The 20,286-nt window shown below is 33.8% G+C and overlaps 1 protein-coding gene across 4 annotated transcripts in view; it reads right to left on the bottom strand.

Annotated features, from left to right (window-relative positions):
• The window catches only part of CCDC178 (coiled-coil domain containing 178), a 538,381-nt gene that overhangs the window by 121,827 nt on the left and 396,268 nt on the right, over positions 1-20,286 (bottom strand). For all 4 annotated transcript variants that reach the window (XM_074383637.1, XM_074383636.1, XM_039463712.2 and 1 more), the window contains one exon: positions 19,069-19,218. In XM_074383637.1, the coding sequence (XP_074239738.1) occupies positions 19,069-19,218 (150 nt within the window). The remainder of the gene's footprint in view (positions 1-19,068; positions 19,219-20,286) is intronic.

Genomic DNA, 20,286 nt, shown 5'->3' with positions numbered 1-20,286 from the left:
ATATATAATTTTATACTGAAAATGTGTGTGCGTATATATACATATTAAAGCATGCACAGCATAAGTGTATAGCACAATGAATTATTCACAAACTGAACACAGATTAAGAAAGAAAACATTACATCATTCTCAATCTCCCTTTATGCCCTCTTCCGATCACTGCTTCCTTCCAAAGGTAACTACTCCTGTGATTTCCAACATCATGGATTAATTGCACCTGTATATATGGACCAACCATTGCAAAACATTAATTTCTGTGTCTGCTTTCTTTTGCTTAAAATTATGTTTGATTCATCTACATTTAGGTATTCACCTGAAGAGAGAAAGGTAGACAAACAAAAGTGAAGGGACTTCACCATGGAGCCCTGGAGAACTTCAACATTTAGATTGAGCAGAAAAAGTTGCAGACACAAGAGATATTCTGTCTAGTGTCCAGTGAGGTGAGAGGAAAATAGGAACCCATGGTGTCATGGACAAGCGACAGTGCTTTAGGAAGGGGAGTGGTAAACAGTGATGAAATATGGTAGTGCTACTGAGCAAGATGAGACCAGATACATCCTAAGGGGTTTGACATCACGGAGGCAGTTGACAAATGGTACTTCAAAGAAGAGAATGCAAAGTGATGAAGACTGCAAATGCAGAAAACTCATTCCAAAATTTGTAACAAAACATAAAGTGCTCCAGGAAACATGAATTCAAAAGTGAGTTCTTGAGATGGCAGATACTATAGTATATTTTTATAATGTATGATGATGAAAATAATTCAGTGGAGAGGGAAAATGAGAATATAGAAGGAAAGAAAAATTGTATTAATGATGACTGTGAGAAAGTGAAAGAGCATTGAATCCAGAGCACAAATGAAAAGACATCTCTATTAGGAGCAGACATAGTTCAATCTTAACAGGTAGAAAGACATCAGCTGTGGAGTAGATGCAGGTATTTTGATGGATTTGATGACAGATGAGTTTTCATCTTCTATGAATCCCTCTTTTTTCCTTCCACTCCCCTGCTATTACTGTGTATAATCTACTATCACTGTGTATAATCAATTTTACTGATCTTTTGAAAAGAGAAATGATAACTTGTATCTCCATTTAATTGTATATCTATGATTTTTAGAGAGGTGGAAATATTTTGCCTATGTTTATTGGCCACCAGGATATTTAAAGTCTGCTAATTAATCTATATTTGTTGTTTGTTCATTCAAAAATACCTTTCTGGAGGATAATTGTATTGTTTGTACCACAAAGGGTAAGTGCTTGAGGGTATGAATACTCAATTCTCCACAATGATTATTATGCATTATATTCCTATATCAAATCATCTCATGTATCTATAAATATATATACCTACTGTGTAACTTCAAAAATTAAAAATAAAAATTTTTAAACAAACTAAAAACAAAAACACCTTTTTGTTCTCATCACAGAAGCAATAACTTGACTAGAAACAACATACTTGCCTTAATTTTTTTTTGAAATTATATAGATATTGGCTGGGTACTGTGGCTCACACCTGTAATCCTAGCACTTTGGGAGCTAAGGTAGGTGGATCTCTTGAGGTCAGGAGTTTGAGACCAGCCTGGCCAACACAGTGAAACCCCATCTCTACTAAAAATACAAAAATTAGCCGGGTGTGGTGGTGCATGCCTGTAATCCCAGCTACTTGGGAGGCTGAGGAAGGAGAATCACTTGAACCCAGGTGGTGGAGGTTACAGTGAGCTGAGATTGCAGCACTGCACTCCAGCCTAGGGTACAAGAGTGAAACTTCATCTAAAAAAAAATGTAGATTTTTTTTTACGGTTTTCTGTCATAATATATTGTGCAGGTTAAATGTGAAATTATTTTCTCTTTGTAGGCATTATGTTTCTTCTAAATGCATACTTCATGGAATTACTTCTTTATCCTTGAAATTTATAACTTAGTAAAGAATAATCAGAGAAAAGCCCTCCCACCACCTGGCTTTTCATATGGGTGGCCCATGCCTTGCTCACACACATGCATGCTGTGCTGCCAACAGTGCTCAGTCCTGACAATGACTTCATATGGACTTCCCCAGCTATCTGTGAGTGATACCTCCAATCCTAGCACTCCTAGGTAAAAGAGATTCCATCCACATTAGCAGACATTGCTCTCAAGAAAATCAGTCTTCATGCCTGAAAGGGGATTCAACATGGTAGTCCTTACTTCAGCCCACATGCTTCCAATATAGGAGGTTATTTGGGGAAAAGGATACCACAATTCTTCCCATTGTTTACTGCTGTATCTCAGTTCTGTTTCAGAAATGGGAGTTTCTAATTATCAGCACTCAGTATCTTCATTTATTTTTCCAAATGTGTTGCCTTTCTTCTATTTGTGTGATATATTCCTCAGCACTCCATCTTGTCAGCATTGATTATTATAATATCCTATATAATATTCTTTCCTTCAAACTTTCAAAACTTCTCTTTGGTTAATCTAGTCCACTCTTGGTGTGTGTGAGAGGGAGGAGGTGGGAGTGCATCTAACCCTGTCATGCTACCGCATTTTCCAGAATATCAAACTTGGACTCTATCATCAAATCTCCACAGCATGCTTTGCTTTTACTTTGTATTCCATGCTAAACTCTAGTGGTCACTTGGAGCCGCTATTATCTCTTCCCCTCTTTTTTTAAAGCATGTAAACCCTCATCCTTCATCTTTGTGTCCGTAGCAATCCATATAGGATCAACATCTTCTGGTTAACATACGTTCTGTTGTCTGAGACAATGGTGGCGGGGGGGGGGGGGGATTTTTAAAGTTCTTCTAGTAGGAGAGGTATTTTTCTGCCCGGACTTCAACCATTGATTAGAAACATAAATGATCTACCATTTCCTCTGTAACACTATAAACTCTATCTCTCTCAAAAGGTATTTTATTACTAAGTATTCTTAATCATATTCATGCCCAATATCACAGGTATTACAAAATAATTATAATTAAAATACTTTTAAATTTAAAGAGAGATAAATATACCCAAGTGGATAATGAGTTGGGGATGATAAAGAAAAGGAATATAAGTGAAGCAGAACGAGGCCCAGGGGCCTGGGTTTGAATGCTACCTCTGGTTCCCACTTACAAGTAGGGTGGCCAAAAATTACAACAAAGTACCTGTTATAGGCTAAATAGTAATCCCTATTATCCCAATAGCACATGTTGAAGTCCTAACCCAAGTAGCTTATAACATGACCCTATTTGAGACAGGATCTTTACAGAGATAGCTGAACTAAAAATGAGATGATTATAACGTCCCCTAATCCAATATGACTGATATATTTATCAGTTGGCTTAGGAGTGAGTTTATTATATATATATGGGCTACTAGCTAGACTAATAAAGAGAAAAGAGAAGACTCAAATAAACACAATTCGAAATGACAAAGAGGATGTTACCACTAGCTCCACAGAAATAAAAATAACCATCAGAAACTACTACAAATGCCTCTGTGCACACAGACTAGAAAACCTAGGAGAAATGGATAAATTCCTGGACACATACGGCCTCCCAAGACTGAACCAGCAAGAACCTGATTCCCTAAACAGATCAATAATGAGTATCAAAATTGAATCAGTAATAAATAGCCTACCAATCAAAACAAAGCCCAGGACCAGATGAATTCACAGCCAAATTCTACCAGGTATACAAGGAAGAACTGGTACCATTCCAACTGAAACTATTCCAAAAAATTGAGAAGGAGGGACTCCTTCCCAACTCATGCTATGAAGCCAGCATCATCCTGGCAGACACACAACAAAAAAAGAAAACTTCAGGGCAATAGCATCGATGAACATTGATGTAAAACTCCCCAACAAAATACTTGCAAACCAAATCCAGCAGCACATCAAAAGGCTAATCCACCATGGTGAAGTAGGAGGCTTCATCCTCAGCATGCAAGGTTGGTTCAACATACACAATGAATAAATGTAGCTAATGTTAACAGAACTAAAGACAACCACCACATGATTATCTCAACAGATGCAGTAAAGGCTTTCAACAAAATTCAATATTGCTTCATGTTAAAAACTCTCAATAAACTAGGTATTGAAGGCACACAACTCAAAATAATAAGAGCCATCCATGACAAACCCATAGCAAACATCATACTGAATAGGGAAAAGCTGGAAGCATTTCCATTGAAAACCACCACAAGACAAGAGTGCCTTCTCCTGCCACTTATGTTCAACATAGTATTGGAAGTCCTGGCTAGAGAAATCAAGAAAAAAAAGAAATAAAAGGCACCAAACTAGGAAGGGAAGAAATCAAACTATCTGTTTGCAGATAACATGATTCTATATTTAGAAAACTCTGTAGTCTTGGTCCAAAGCTTCTTCAACAAAATTCCAGGGTTAAAAGTAAATGTACAAAATCACTAGCATTCCTTTACACCAACAACAGCCATGCTGAGGGCCAAATCATGAACATAATCTCATTCACAATTGCCACAAAAGGAATAAAATACCTAGGAATGGGGGTGACCATTGAGGTAAATTATCTCTAAAATGAGAATTACAGGACACTGCTCAAAGAAATCAGAGATGACACAAAAAAATTGAAAAACATTACATGCTCATGGATAGAAAGAATCAATATCATTAAAATGGACACACAGCCCAAAGCAGTTTACAGATTCAATGCTATTCCTGTCAAACTACCAATAATATTCTTCACAGAACTAGAAAAAACTATTTTAAAAATAATATGAAACAAAAAATCCTGAATAGCCAAGGCAATTCTACGCAAAAAGAACAAAGGTGGAGGAATCACTAGACTACTAGACTCCAAACCACACTATAGGGCTACAGTAACCAAAATAGCATGGTACTGGTACAAAAACAGACACACAGACCAATAGAACAGAAAAGAGAGCCCAGAAATAAGGCTGCACATCAACAACCATCTGATCTTCAAAAAAGCTGACCAAAACATGCAATTTGGAAAAGACTCTCTATTCAATAAATGGGTGCTGAGAAAACTGGCTAGATATATGCAGAGGTTTGAAACTGGACCCCTTTCTTACACCATATACAAAAATTGACTCAAGATGAATTGAAGACTTAAATGTAAACCCCAAACTTATAAAAACCCTGGAAGATAACCTAGGCAATATCATTCTGGAGATAGAAAAGATCAAAAATTTCATGTTGAAGACACCAAAACAATTGTTAACAAAAGCAAAAACTGACGAATGGGATCTAATTAAACCAAGGAGTTTCTGCATAGCAAAAGAAAACTATCAGCAGAGTAAACAGACAATTTACAGCATGGGAGAAACTTTTTGCAAACTCTGCATCTGACAAAGGTCTAATATCCAGTGTCTATAAAGAACTTAAACAAATTTACAAGCCAAAACAAACAATCCCATAAAAAGTGGGCAAAGGACAGTTTTCAAAAGAAGGCATACATACAACTAACAAAAATTTTAAAAAGCTCTATATCACTGATCATTAGAGAAATGCAAATCAAAACTACAATGAGATACCACCTCACACCAGTCAGAATGGCTATTATTAAAACGTCAAAATAAAACAAATGCTGGCAAGGTTGTGGAGAAAAGCGAACACTTATAAACTTGGTGTGAGTGTAAATTAGTTCAACTATTGTGGAAAGCAGTGTGGCAATTCCTCAAAGAGCTAAAAACAGAACTACCATTTGACTCAGCAATTCCATTGCTGGGTATGTATCCAGAGGAATATAAATCATACTACCATAAAGACACATGTAGGTGAATGTTCATTGCAGCACTCTTCACAATAGCAAAGACATGGAATCAACACAAATGACCATCAATGACAGATTGGATAAAGAAAATGTGCATCTACACTGTGGAATACTATGCAGCTATAAAAAGAATGAGATCATGCTTTTGTGGAAATGTGGATGGGCTAGAGGCTGTTGTCCCTAGCAAACTAATGTAGGAATAGAAAACCAAATCTCACATGTTCCACTTGTAAGTGGGAGTTAATGATGAGAAATCATGGACACAAAGAAGGGAACAACAGACCATTGGAGTCTATTTGAGTGTGGAGGCTAGAAGGAGGGAGAAGAGCAGAAAAAACAACTAATAGGTACTAGGCTTTGTACCTGTGTGACAAAATAATCTGTACACCAAACCCCTGTGACACGAGTTTACCTATGTAACAAACCTGCACATGTAACCCAGTACCTAAAATGAAAGTTAAACAAACAAACAAATAATAACAAAAACAACAACAAAAAAAGAAGATGAAGAAGAGATCTGGACAGATGCATACAAATCTGTCGTTATATTGAAGACATTATATTGACAAAGGAAGAAGGTGGCCCTCTATAAGCAAAGGAGAGGCTTGGAACAGATCCATCCCACTAGGCCATCAGAACGCTGTTGACACCTTGATCTCATATTCTGGCCTCCCAAATCTGTTGACACCTTGATCTCATATTCTGGCCTCCCAAATTCTGAGATAATAAATTTCTGTTGTTTAAACCACTCAGTCTGTGGTACTTTGTTAGGGCAGCCCTAGCAAATTAATACAGTAGCTTTGCTTTCTAAGAAAAAATGGGAATATTCCCAGTTGTTTCATAGTGTTTTTGTGAATTAAATAATAATAGAATAAAAATGATAATGATATCTGCAACAGGTCAACATTTATGATATGGTCGGTGCAACTCAATGATTTACACCTGTTGTAAATGTCTAGCATGGTGACTGCCACACAGAAAAGTAAACATTCTACTTTCATTTACTGCAGAGAAGAGATGCTGAGATAAAAATATATGCAATAAGGAAGTATAGTTTTGGAGGTAAGGAGACGCAAAAATATAGAAAGTAAAAAACTAAAGATATAGCTCAAAAAGAAAAAGAAACATCTTACAGGAAGTAGGGAAACATGTCGAAGCCTCCTTACAATAGAGGATAGCAATCAGATTGGAAGTAGTAAGAACAGTCAGTAACTAGTGCCCTGGCTGGACAGAGAACATGTTTTATGGTAAAGTACTTTGTAGGTTTATTTAGCCAGAACTGTCACAATGTGTCTGAGGTTTTATTGACATGTGAGCCTATAGTTTGTATAGTAACTATTATTAATATAATTGTTTTAACAATGTTAATAGTAAAGGTTATCATGAAGTTATACATAACATTATGTTGACTGTTTTTTATTTTCTTTTTAGCTTTCTGAGTTAGTGACACATTATTGCAGCAAAACATATGTAGGGTCAATTCATGCTGAATAGTTATTAGAAACCATGATAACAAAAGTCATTACACTGCAGTTCAGTTTTGACAGTAAAATTTCTGCAACATTATCACAAATCCTCATGCATTAGTGCAATGATCCTTACTATAGTTTCATATTAGAATCAAAAGATTGCTGTAGCCTGCTTGATACAAAAAGTCAAGCAAGCCAAATTCTTTTCTGCTTTCACAGATAACATTTTTGCTTTTTCTATGTACATCATGCAGACAGTAGCTTTGTTTTATATACTTTTCTCAATAACCTATGAATATAGTGCATATATCTTTCTTTAAAATGATAATTTTTTTGAAAGATGACACAATTTTGATACCCAGCAGCAAGGGAAATAACTAGAAAGGGATTTTTTTTTATTGCATTTTAGGGTTTGGGGTACATGTGAAGAACATGCAAGATTGTTGCATAGGTACACACACAGAAAGGGATTTTATATCTGACACAGCCTCACATAATTCTAAACACTGTATTCACTGCATTGTTACTTTCCTTTTTCTCAGATAATGTATTGCCTGTGTGTATGCGTTGTTTTATTTGTTAATCAGTGATTCACTATGAGGGAAACATGAGATTTTTAAAAAGAACAGTTGTCGTTTTCAGGATTAGTTTGTTAGGAAATCTGTGAGAATTACTCTTTAACTGACAAAAGAAAAGTATTTTTAATGTCTACCTGTCCACATTATTTTTCCATAGTCACCTATTAAACTCTTAAAGGGTCCAACTGTACCAGTAAATTGCTTTACTCAAGGTCTATTTCAAGAAAGCAGGAAAACATTTAACTTGTTAATTAGTCTCTAGTAAATGAGTTGAGGAATAAAATCAAGTAATTTATTTTAATAGAATCAGGCGTACACAGGTATACACAGAATATAAATAATTAGGTCTTGTATGGTGGCTGACTTTTGTAATCCCAGCACTTTGGGAGGCCAAGGTGGGCAGATCACTTGAGCTCAGGAGTCTGAGACCAGCCTGGACAAAATAGTGAAACGCCATCTCTACCAAAAGTACAAAACATTAGCCAGGCATGTTATCATGCGCCTGTGAGTCCAGTTATTCAGGGGATTGAGGTGGGAGGATCAACTGAGCCCAGGAGGCAGAAGTTGCAGTGAGCTGAGATCACATCACCGTACTGCAACCTGGGTGACAGAGTGAGATCTGTATCCAAAAGAATAATATGAGTAATTAGAGTACAGTGTGAAAAATATATTCTCTGGAAATTTGGATACAGATAAAATCCTACTTAGTTAAGTATAACTGAAATGATTGTATGGCTCACTATGTTATTAGAGCCTCTCATGATGCAAGAATCCTTTGAAAATAAAAATAATCATCCCTAAGTTACTTGATATTTATTGTCTTTAATTCACTCTTGATTAACAAAAAGTGATGAGTTTACAATGTTTTTTGATTTCATATAATCTTTCTTAACACAAGGAATCAAAGTCGTTCCTATAAAGATTCCATTGCCACTGTCCAGGTTATTTCATAATAGCATAAAAATCATGATAATACATGTTTTGATTCTTATTCTCTCTTTACACATAGTAAACAATTTGTGAAGTATGCTATGTAATCTCATTTAATAATAACAACAAATGTAACTGAAATATATGTAGAACTTACTAGGTATCAAAGGCTGTTAGAAATCTTTACATGTATTAAAGTGGTTGTCAGAAAAACTATATCAAGTAGATTCTGCTATTATTCTCATTTTACAGATCAGAAACCACAGGCTCAGAGAGGTAAAGAACTTGCTCAAAATCATAGCAAGGAAGCAAAAGGGCAGGATTCAAACCCAGGCAGTCAGGCTCTGTGCTACACTGTTCTGCCCATTTTATAATCAAATCCTTGTTGAAACACCATTTGTGTACATTTTGGTAATATTCCTTAGAGAAAAAATGTATGAATATATAAGGCTCTTGCTATATATTGTCAATTTGTTCTTCACAGGGAGCATTTCAAAGTACAATATCACCATTGGTGACAGTGTCAATTTCAGTGCTTCCTCCAAAAACTAGATATTATCATTATAAAATATTATGATAATCTGGTGGGTGCAAAAGCCATCCTGTTGTTTTCCTTTCCTTTTCTAAAAAAACTATTAAGGATAGTATTTTCTTCTCTCCCTTTTATTTATCAACTTGCTTTGTATTTTTCAAATATTCAACAAAGACAAGACATACGAACGCAGTACTTATTTAAATACTTTTTTCATGATTCTGCTAGAGAAGTTATCTTTTAAGAGACATAGAGTAGCACTCCATGGGGTAAAAATATTAAAGTTCATGTTTGTCACAGATGTTGAAATATTTTCACATAGTTTTAAATTCACAGACATTTAATTTTTATGCCAGAAAACATATAAACTATTATTTTAAAAGATTTCTTCTTTTTTATGATGTTGATAAAAACTCTTCTCATTTCAAGATCAGACATCTATTCAACTACATCTTGTGTTTATATTTAACACTTTAATGCATTTGTGGCTTTTGGCATGGTTCAAGGCAGAATTTATTCGCAATTTCCCAAAGCAATATAGTAAGACTTGCAGCATTTTGTTGAAAAGACTATGTTGCCATTTCTTTGAATTTTCACATTTTTATACAATAAAATCCTTGGCATATTAGGACTTTAATTTCTAGGCAGTTCTTGTGATGCATTGAACTTTTTGTCGTTGTTGTAACTTGTTACACTTCTTGCAGCTTTATTATTTGTTTCAGAACAAGCTAGAAAAATTAGCCCCTCATTTTCTCCATAATTTTAAAAATCTGTTTTCATGTTCCAGTACAGAATGCTTTTATCAGGTTCCAAAAAATATTCTTTTTAGTTTGTTTGGAATTGCTTTAAAATTATAAGGTTAAGATGCCAGACAGATCTCACCAAATTAAAATATTGAGTATTGTTATGACATGTGCTATTTTATTATCTTTTCCATTTGTAAAATTTTACAGGTTCCTTCATGAAGATTACAATGATATAATTTATACTAGCTAATTCTAGGAAATTTTTGGCTGTTGTAGCTATTGCAAATGGGAACTTTTCATTTGTATATGTGTTCTAATTGGTGTTTGGCGGTATAAGATTTGGATTAACTGCCCCAACCCATGTGTCATTGCTGAGTCTATCCCTTATGCCTGGTATTAGACATGTATATACATATACATATACACACACACACACACACACACACACACACACACGTGATTTTCTACCCTATAACCCTCTGTCAGTTTTACCTGGGCATTAGATTTCTTCCCATGGTGCTATTCCTTTATTTCTTAGAGCCTCTGCATGTTTTTCTAACTGATTATCATAATGTCTCTACTATTTACACTTCTGTCCTTTCTACCCATAATTCATCACATATTCTCAAACATTATTTAATTCCTATTACAGAGTAGAAGATTATGTTATAATCATATAATCACACTCCAGTTTGATACAAGAAATGAGGGACACATATTTATCTAAATAATAGAAATATTAGTAACCATATCTTCTATATACAAAATATGGTTTGTAAAAAACTGTTCTAGTGCTTTACATTTGAGACATATATTTATGCTTCAGAGTTGTTCAGAGAATTAAGATTACATATAAAAGCTAACAAAGTGCATAGTACATAGTAGTGCTTCGTAAATAGAAATTATTAGTTTATTGTTTTATACAATCATCCTAAAAGGGAGATATTCATATTCCTTATTATCAGAGGCTCATGGGATTAAATAAGCTGTCTATAGGTTTTCCATCCCACTATTAATGACAGTTAAATTCTGAAAAAAAAATGACTAAAGAAAATATTTAGCATGTAAATATACATTTTCCATGTTAATACTTATTTTAATAAGTGATTATAAGATATAGTTTTGTAGATTTGGGAAAAGATGATTATAAAATCAGTTTTTCCAAATGTTTATGTTATTGCGATGCATATGCACAGCTCAAAATGAAAAAATCATTTACAGATAATCCCACAAAATTGAAAATCAGTTGTAGCTACATGTCACATATTAGATAATTAGAAAATATGCCGATCATAAAAGGTATATTTGAGAATATTTTACTTGTTTTGTTGTAATTTTCTAAACATCAGTTTTAAGTGATGAAAACAATACTATTTTATTTTATTGCTCTACTATAGCCTCAAAAAAAGTCAGCATTCTGGATATGTATGGAGTCTAAGGAATGTATTTATTTGAGAATATTCCAAATTATTCTATGGATTTATATGTAATAAAAGGAATACTTATTTTTTATGAAAGTTATATATCAGTGGAATATAATAAAAGTACAGTTTGTGACACAGTGCCTCTTAGTCTCTTATTTATATTTATATATATAAGCATAAGATATATAGTTTCTTATTCTCTTATGCTTATATATATCTCATGCTTATTTATATAAATATAAATATATATCTTTATGTATTCTCTTAATATAAACATAAGATATATATTCTTTAAATATATTCTCTCTATATATATATATGTATATATACACACACACACATATATATATATATAAAGATAATAGCATTTTCCAAGATTTAATCTACTAAACCCCAAGTCAATCAGTAGTAAATGTTTTACCTGGGACAATAGAAATTTCAGGGTTAACAGAGTTAACAGATTTTTTAATATGGAATTTCTCAGGATTTTAAACATACAAATACATGTTAAATCTTTAAGAAGGGGATATAGTATACAGTGTTTCATGTTATATATATGTATATATACATATCACACATGTTACATACATATGACAAATTCTCTCTCTCTGTGTCTAAGGTTTCTTAACCTCAGTTCTATTGACATTTGGGCTGGAGAATGTTGGTGTGTGTGAAGGGGAAAGGGGTTGTCCTGTGCATTGTAGGATGACTAGCAACATCCCTATTCTTGGCTTCTGCCTTCTAGAAGCCAGGGGCAACCAAAAATGTCTCCAGACATTGCCAGATATCCAGATATTCCAGGGGGAACAAAATAGCCATTGGTTGAGCTACACATTCCCACCACCACACACACATGTGCAAATATTATCCTGAATATTTTTTATATACTAGAGTCCATCATCAAACTCAACAAATCACTCTTAAAGTGTTGCTAATATTAAAAAAAAAAAATCTGTTTATTACTATGCAACTCTACCAGAAGAAAATCTCAAAATTGCATGAAGACAGTGTGGCAATTCCTCAAGGACCTAGAAATAGAAATTCCATTTAACCCAACGATCCCATTGCTGGGTATATATCCAAACGATTATAAGTCATTCTACTATAAAGACACATGCACACGTATGTTCACTGTGGCACTGTTTACAATAGCAAAGACCTGGAACCAACCCAAATGCTCATCAGTGATAGACTGGACAAAGAAAATGTGGCACATATACACCATGGAATACTATGCAGCCACAAAAAAAAAACGATGAGTTTGTGTCCTTTGTAGGGACATGGATGAACCTGGAAATCATTATTCTGAGCAAACTGGCACAAGAACAGAAAATCAAACACTGCATGTTCTCACTCATAGGCGGCTTTTGAACAATGAGAACACATGGATGCAGGGAGGGAGCATCACACACTGGGGTCTGCTGGGGCGGGGAAGCGGAGGGACAGCAGTGGGTAGGGAGGTTGGGGAAGGATAATATGGCGAGAAACCAGATATAGGTGACAGGGGGCTGGAGGCAGCAAACCAGATTGCCATGTATGTATCTATGCAACAATCTTGCATGATCTGCACATGTACCCCAGAACCTAAAGTACGATAAAAAAATAAATTAAATTTTAAATAAACAGTAAATGGGCATGAAAATCTTACTACTATGGTAATGAAAACATGCTAATACTGATTTATGGTCACTGTTGTGCAACTTGGAAATTTACTACAACATCACTGGATTGCACTGTTAGAATAAATTTATTATATCATGTGTAAAATATGATTCAATAAAGTTATTTAAAAAATAAGAAAGATACATAAATTAAAATTTCACTCAAAACTGGTATTGGACCAAATAATTGGTTTGATTTAAACCAAGTTTACTTCTTTAAAGTACTGGCCAGCAATAAACTCCCAGTCTTGGTATTTTCCTTATGGAGTTAGGACAAAGAAAGGGAGGTTAATTGAGATAGAACAATAGACTCTCAGCCGTCTACTTCTGTCGCAGGCATCACCAAAGTTCTTCACAGGTCTCTTGAGGAAAACTCTTCAGAGAAATGGGACAGGATAAATTTAATGCAAGGTTATCAGTCCATGAAATGTGATAATGCCTTTAGAACAAATGTTTGTGTGTGTGTGTGTGTGTGTGTGTTGTGTTGTGTTGTGTGTGTGTGTGTGTTGTGTGTGTGTGTTGTGTGTGTGTGTGTGTGTTGTGTGCGTGTGTGTGCATGTCCACATGCCTGTGTTCTAAGAAATGGAAGCAGAGATATTGATAGGGTCTTCAAATAGCTGTTATGGGGAAAACTATTATTTTATGGTTTTCATATAAAAGAAGTAAATTTCTATCTACATTGAAACAAGCAGACAGAAATCACTATCCAAGCACAATTTTATGGTGTGCAGGACAACAGGCATATGAAATACTTATAAAAATGAGAATCAAACAGCTTTCACATTTCTCTAGGAAAATAACTTTGTTTATTGCTACAATTGACTTTGGCTCCTAAGCACATCAATACAAAATGAGTATTAAAAAAAACTGTGTTTGAAAGTTGATGAAAATGGTAGGAGAAAACATATATAATCTACATATGATACATTTTTTTGAGAATTTAATATGGAAATGTTGTCTAGTGAGACCCAGGCAAGATAGATTAAATAGCAAAAATACATAATTCTTCTCTAGGTGGGGTGAAGAAAGGATGCTGGAGAGCTCTGATTCTGCACTAATCGACGCTATAGTCTGGATTCAAGATCATAGCCTTTAGCACGGAAGCAAAAATAAGGTGGCATGTTCCTGTGACTTCTACAGTATCTTTGTCAGCTTTATAGTAAATCTTGAAGTTGCGTAGTGTCAATCCTCTGACTTTATTCATCAATATTTTTCTAGTTATTTTTTGTCTTTTTATGTCTTTCTCTCTCTCTGTTTTTTATTTTTTGTTTGTTTGTTTGTTTTGAGTCTCACTCTTGTTACCCAGGCTGGAGTACGGTGGAACAATCTTGGTGGCTCACTGCAAACTCCACCTCCCAGGTTCAAGCAATTCTCTTGGCTCAGCCTCCTGAGTAGCTGTGATTACAGGTGCCCACCACCACATCCAGCTAAATTATGTATTTTTGTAGAGATGGGGTTTCACCAGGTTGGACAGGTTGGTCTCGAACTCCTGACCACAGGTAATCTGCCTGCCTCAGCCTCCCAAAGAGTTGGGATTACAGTATATTTCATATAAAACTTAGAATCATTTGATTGATATCCACAAAATATGCTGGCATTTTTATTGGGATTGTATTGACTCTATATATCAAGTTGGAAAGAATGGATATATTAACAATATTGTATTCATCTCCATGAATATGGAATATCTCTCCATATATTTAGATCTTCTTTGATTTGTTTCTTTCATTCATTTTGTGCTCTTCCTCATATAGATCTTATACATATTTGGTTAAATTCACTTTATTTGTATGTGCGTTAATATAAATGGTATTGTGGTTTAGCTTTCAAATTTCAATTGCTCATTGCTGATATTTTAAATTTCAAATTCCAGTTGTTCATTGTTGATACATAGAACAATTGGTGATTAATAATATATTTTGAATAATTGAATGAATGAATTACAAGTGTTCTATGAGTATCAGAAGTATTCCCTAGAGGCCAACACACTCTGTTGCAGAGTAATTTTCTAATTCATGTCTCTGTAGTTTTTTTCACAGACCCAAGTCACTTAAAACAGATGCTTACATCTCAGCTATTGGTCCAGTCAAACCTTCAAAAAAAAAATCATAGCATATGCTCAACTACAGTTTATTGGAAAGAACATTTGAATATAAGTGAAAAAAAAACTAAGTTCTAGGACAACATGTCTTCTACTTAATTGTGTATGTAATAAATCACTAAGCCACTCTGGCTTCCCTAAGATTCTTCCTCTAAAAGTTATTTTTTAAAGAGGAGGGCAATATTTCTGTAGGCACTTCTTGTTCAATTTCACAATTTAGAATTAGGAAACCTACCTATAAACCCTATGAAAATTAAATATTCTCCAAGTAAATAGGTGGTCCTTTCCCCAGAAAATCATTGAAAAAGTGGCACCAATGAAAAAAAATTACAGAAACAACTAGTAAATCAAATAATCTACTTTGGTTGAACACCAGAGATATCATATGCAATCTACATGTTTTTTTACAAGTTTTACATAACCTGATTAGCCATGATAGAACTTTTTAATTAATGTTATAGTAAATAGGTAACATTATAATTGTGAAATAAGTTAGATATAAGAAAAACCTGAATTTTATTCCCATTCCAGCATCTCCCTCTACTTGAGCAATCTTGTATGACACTCAATCTCAGTTCCACATCTTATATTGGAAGAGATAATAGTAATAGAAAATTCCCCAGGATTACTGAGAGACACTAAAAGATAATATTTGTAAACTACATAGCACAAATACTTTGTCCACATAAGTCTTTGTAACATGTTGGTTGATTCTGTAATAATTTTCCTTCTCTTAGCTTGAAAGCACTGGGATTTGTAGTAAGCAAGGGTAAAGCTTTATAAATGGCTAATGAAATAATTTTAAAAATATATTTTAACACATTTGGAAAGCCATCCTGTTTTCAACCAACAGGCTACATCAGTGTCTGCACACTTGCTAAACTTACCTTTCTGTGCAGGCACAAAGAATCTATGGTGTCACTTAAAACAAATACATGGTGATTCATCAAAATATCCACAGATATTTTTATTTTTAATATAAAATATTTAAAATGGCATATTTTTATTAAAAGTATTTGAAGGCTTCTAATGAAAATGTCTATATTCACATGGAAGTATAATCTGTTTTTCAGAGGTTTTTCTTCATTTATTTCTAGTGTTAATTTTAATTTTGATGTCTGAGAAGTCTTAGCTTAGATTATTTTCTATCATTACCTATAAACAGGGCAAATAAGAATTTTGCATAACTGCTTTTGCCTCTTTTTGATTTTTAAAGGCAAAAATATCTATCATTACAAAATTTAAAAGTACAGAAAAGTATCAAAAAACACAAGCAAATAAAATAGACATAATATTAACACCAAGAGAAATACTACAGCATTTTAACATTTGAGACATATGTATATAAGATTATGTTAAGTAAGGGGACATTATTTTCAATTTGTTTTACTCTTTCATTAGGTTTTCTTTATTACTCTTGGCATAAAAATACCAAGAACTATGAAAATGTACCATTTGTAAAGAGATAATACTAGTCCCTAAGAAGCACAATAATTAAAATATAATGATTTGCAATGCCAAAAGGAATTTATGTTTGGAAGCAATGAAATTAGTCTAAAACAGGAAGAAGATGCACAAAATTCCTGAAAGTGAGATCCATTTTATCTGACAAGGGAATTCAACAAGAGAATTAGAGACTGAATAGTGTTTTTGTGTACCCAAACTAAACTGGTCAAAGAACTAAAATCTACATACATGGGAAATGCTGCGATATCAAGGAAATGGACTAAAATATTGAAGAGTTTCCTCATATTTGATGGCCAAATTCCATCCTGTAAGCAGTGCATTAGACGCTAATGACATACGATTTCTCACTGACAGATTTAACAGCATCAATAAGACCTCTCTGTCCATTGCAGCAAATTGATCCTACATGACACTGACAAGGGCAGCTTGCACTTAATGACCTCCATCGCTGAAGGATGGAAATGAAAAATGATTGGAAGTACAAATAAATCTTGAAAGTTTCCCTGAAACAGGTGTGCTAAAACTGATTCATCTGAGGGATGGCAAACATAAACCCAATCTCCTAGCAATCTCCATTGCCGGTTTCTACTACACTCTCAGTCCGTGTATCTTGCATTAAGATTTCTTTTAATTCCAAAATGAGATCAAGATAATTTTGCTCTTACTATGAAAATGTGATGTGAGGGCTTTCTCTTAAAAAGCATGGGGTCTCCACTATTTATGCATGTATTAAATGTATTTGTCATTTGCCACCAAATGATTTTATATAAACTGATAAGTGCACACATAATTTATTTTTGTTCCCCACCTCCACCATAGGAAAAGAAATACAGTATAGCCATTGATTATTTTCTCCTTCTCAATTACGGACCACAAATAGAACATGTTTAACCTCAAATAACAATGTCAAATGTGTGAATTGATTGGACAAGTTCTTCATGGATACGTACATACCCTTTCTTTGAATCCTGCAAAATGGTTTGAGGACACTAAGATTTTGGCAGATAGCTGTATTATCAATTCTTTCCCAAACACACTCTGTTGCTCAGGCTGGAGTGCAATGCCGCATTCTCAGCTCACTGCCATGTTCATATCCTGGGCTAAGGCGGTCCTCCTGTTTCAGCCTCCCAAGTAGCTGGGACTATAGGCGCACCACTACATCTGGCTAATTTTTATATTTTTGATAGAGGCAGGGTTTCACCATGCTGGCCAGGCTGCTTTCAAACTCTTGACCTCAGGTGATCCTCCAACCTCAGCCTCCCAAACACACTTATCTTCATCTTGCTATCATTTCAAAATTTTAAGAGAAAAATACATTCTTCTCTTTCCCAGTGTATTCAGAAGCTTTAAATCTCATGAGAATAGATGAATGGGAAATAGGGGAGTACATAGGCAGGATACCAGATGAATGTAATAATCATTTACAGTTGTATAGCATCCCTTTAATTTCACAGTAACTTATTATGAATGCCTCTTTTTTATTACTTACCAAGTATCCTGTGAGGTAAATCTTATTTTGCAGATGAGAAGACTGAGGTTGGAAAAGGTGACTTGCCAAGATCATGGAGCTAGTAGAACTTGCATTTAAATCCCACCTTTTGTCTTCCCAACATTCCATAATCATGAGGGATAAGTATAGCACTGCTATTCTAAACTACTGATTTATAACGCAATAATATGGGTGACACCAGTAGGAGAAAGGATCATTTTGGTTTCCATGGTTAGGTTAATTGTTAAAAAAAATAATGACTCTATTTTCTGACATTTGAATCCTGGGGGGGAATCAAATATTCAAAAGAAAATTTTTTTCTTGTTACTGAGTATCTGGAGAACATAGAGGAAGTGACTATATCATGACACTCTAGTAATGGAACTTTTTCTTTTTTTTTTTTTTGATTCATAGCACATTGTGTGCTTTATCTTTCCACTTGTCATTACAGAAGATTTTACAAAATATATTTAGAATTCACAGTGATTTTCAGTAATCAGAGAAGGTCAGCTCTTTTTCCAAGTTTCCAATTAATCTCCATATCTAATAAGAAAATAGTTATTAGAATTTGGAGCCCATATATCAAAAGGACAATTTAGAAGCCTATCATGGAAAATCACCCACTATTCGAATTGAAATATGAAGTCTATAATAACATATTGAAATCTACAAACAAAAAAATGATATTTCTATTCATATTAATTAAAAGCAAATTAGTATAAAATAGTGGATTAGAAACCAAGTTTTTCACTCCTCAACTGTTCTTTCAAAGTTCAAATTTAAATGGTTGATATAAATGCACAACAAAACTACATAGAGAAAATATGCCAAATTGTGAAGTATCATCATCAGATCAGAGATACACAAACTACTTTTCACTTCTGTAGTACATATATAACATAAATCATTATCTTAAAACAATTAGAAAAACAAATACCTGTTTCTTATCTCTGATTGAGGTATCAAGTGATAGCTGTTTATCATATATATTGAAATAATTGTCCTTTTCTGTTAAGAATGTATTCTGTAGCTGTTGATACTCTCGAGCTAAACGCAGATTTTCTTCAAGTGAATCAGCTACTATTTTCTAGAAGATAAAAATATATACATATAACTTGTGCATGTACATACATACAATTAAAATCATTTGGATTTGTTTGGAATTTTACATCTTTAAAATGATCTAAACATGCTTTATTGTGTATAGTAGAAAAATAACAAAACAACCAAAAAATGTTTCCCCGATACCAACATCCTTTGTTGATTTAATAATATTCTTTTTTGATGCAGTTTTTTTTAACATTAATGTATGATTCATCAGAGTTTGTCTGACTTTTATTTCACCTCTTTGCACTGCCCTTTTCCTGAACTTCCTTCTATCATGCCTTGAAAAACTACCCAGTCCTGGGACCCTCTACCCAGCATCCCAGGAGCACTTCTGCAGCTTCCTATCTTCTTCTCCTTTTCTCTAGCCCCTGTGCTTAAATAAGTAGATGGTACCTTGTAGCTAAGAATTTTATCTCCATGAAGTTCACAGAAAACATTAAAAACATAGAGGAAGAAAGAGTAAAAGACAAAGAATAGGGAACTTAAAATTTAGAAGCACCCAGAGTCATTGTTTATATTTAATATATTTTAATTATATTTAAATAAAAGTTAAATCTGCTATTGTGAGTAGTTGAGAACTTTACAATATCCTTCTCCATGACTAAATAAATATATGTCAAATCTAATGCAAAATCTTTAGAAAATAACTTTGTATCATCATTTATTGACAAATTGGGGGCTACCTATAATTTTAAATTAAATGCATGAATTGAGCTTAGTTTCTGATTTTTTTTGACATTTCTTGCACAGAAAACTCTGACTGCTTAAAAAATATGATATTTACCAACAGCTTTGAATATTTTCAAACCTGTTAATCTAGTAATTTCTCTTCTGGGAATCTATTCTAAGCAAAATGCTTTATTCATTACAATGTTATTTATAATAGCAAAACAAGTTGTCAGAACATATAAATGCAGATTAATCACGATGATGATAATGATGATTAAATAACTAGATACAGAAATAACCAATGTGAAGCAATTAAAATTGTTTCTTTGTGAAAATTACCATCACACCAAACTTTTAGTATAAGTTCTTTAAAAATATG

The sequence above is a fragment of the Saimiri boliviensis genome, chromosome 13 (genome assembly GCF_048565385.1).
Source record: "Saimiri boliviensis isolate mSaiBol1 chromosome 13, mSaiBol1.pri, whole genome shotgun sequence".
Classification (NCBI taxonomy): Eukaryota; Metazoa; Chordata; class Mammalia; order Primates; family Cebidae; genus Saimiri; species Saimiri boliviensis.
This window is presented reverse-complemented; position numbering and strand designations above follow the sequence as displayed.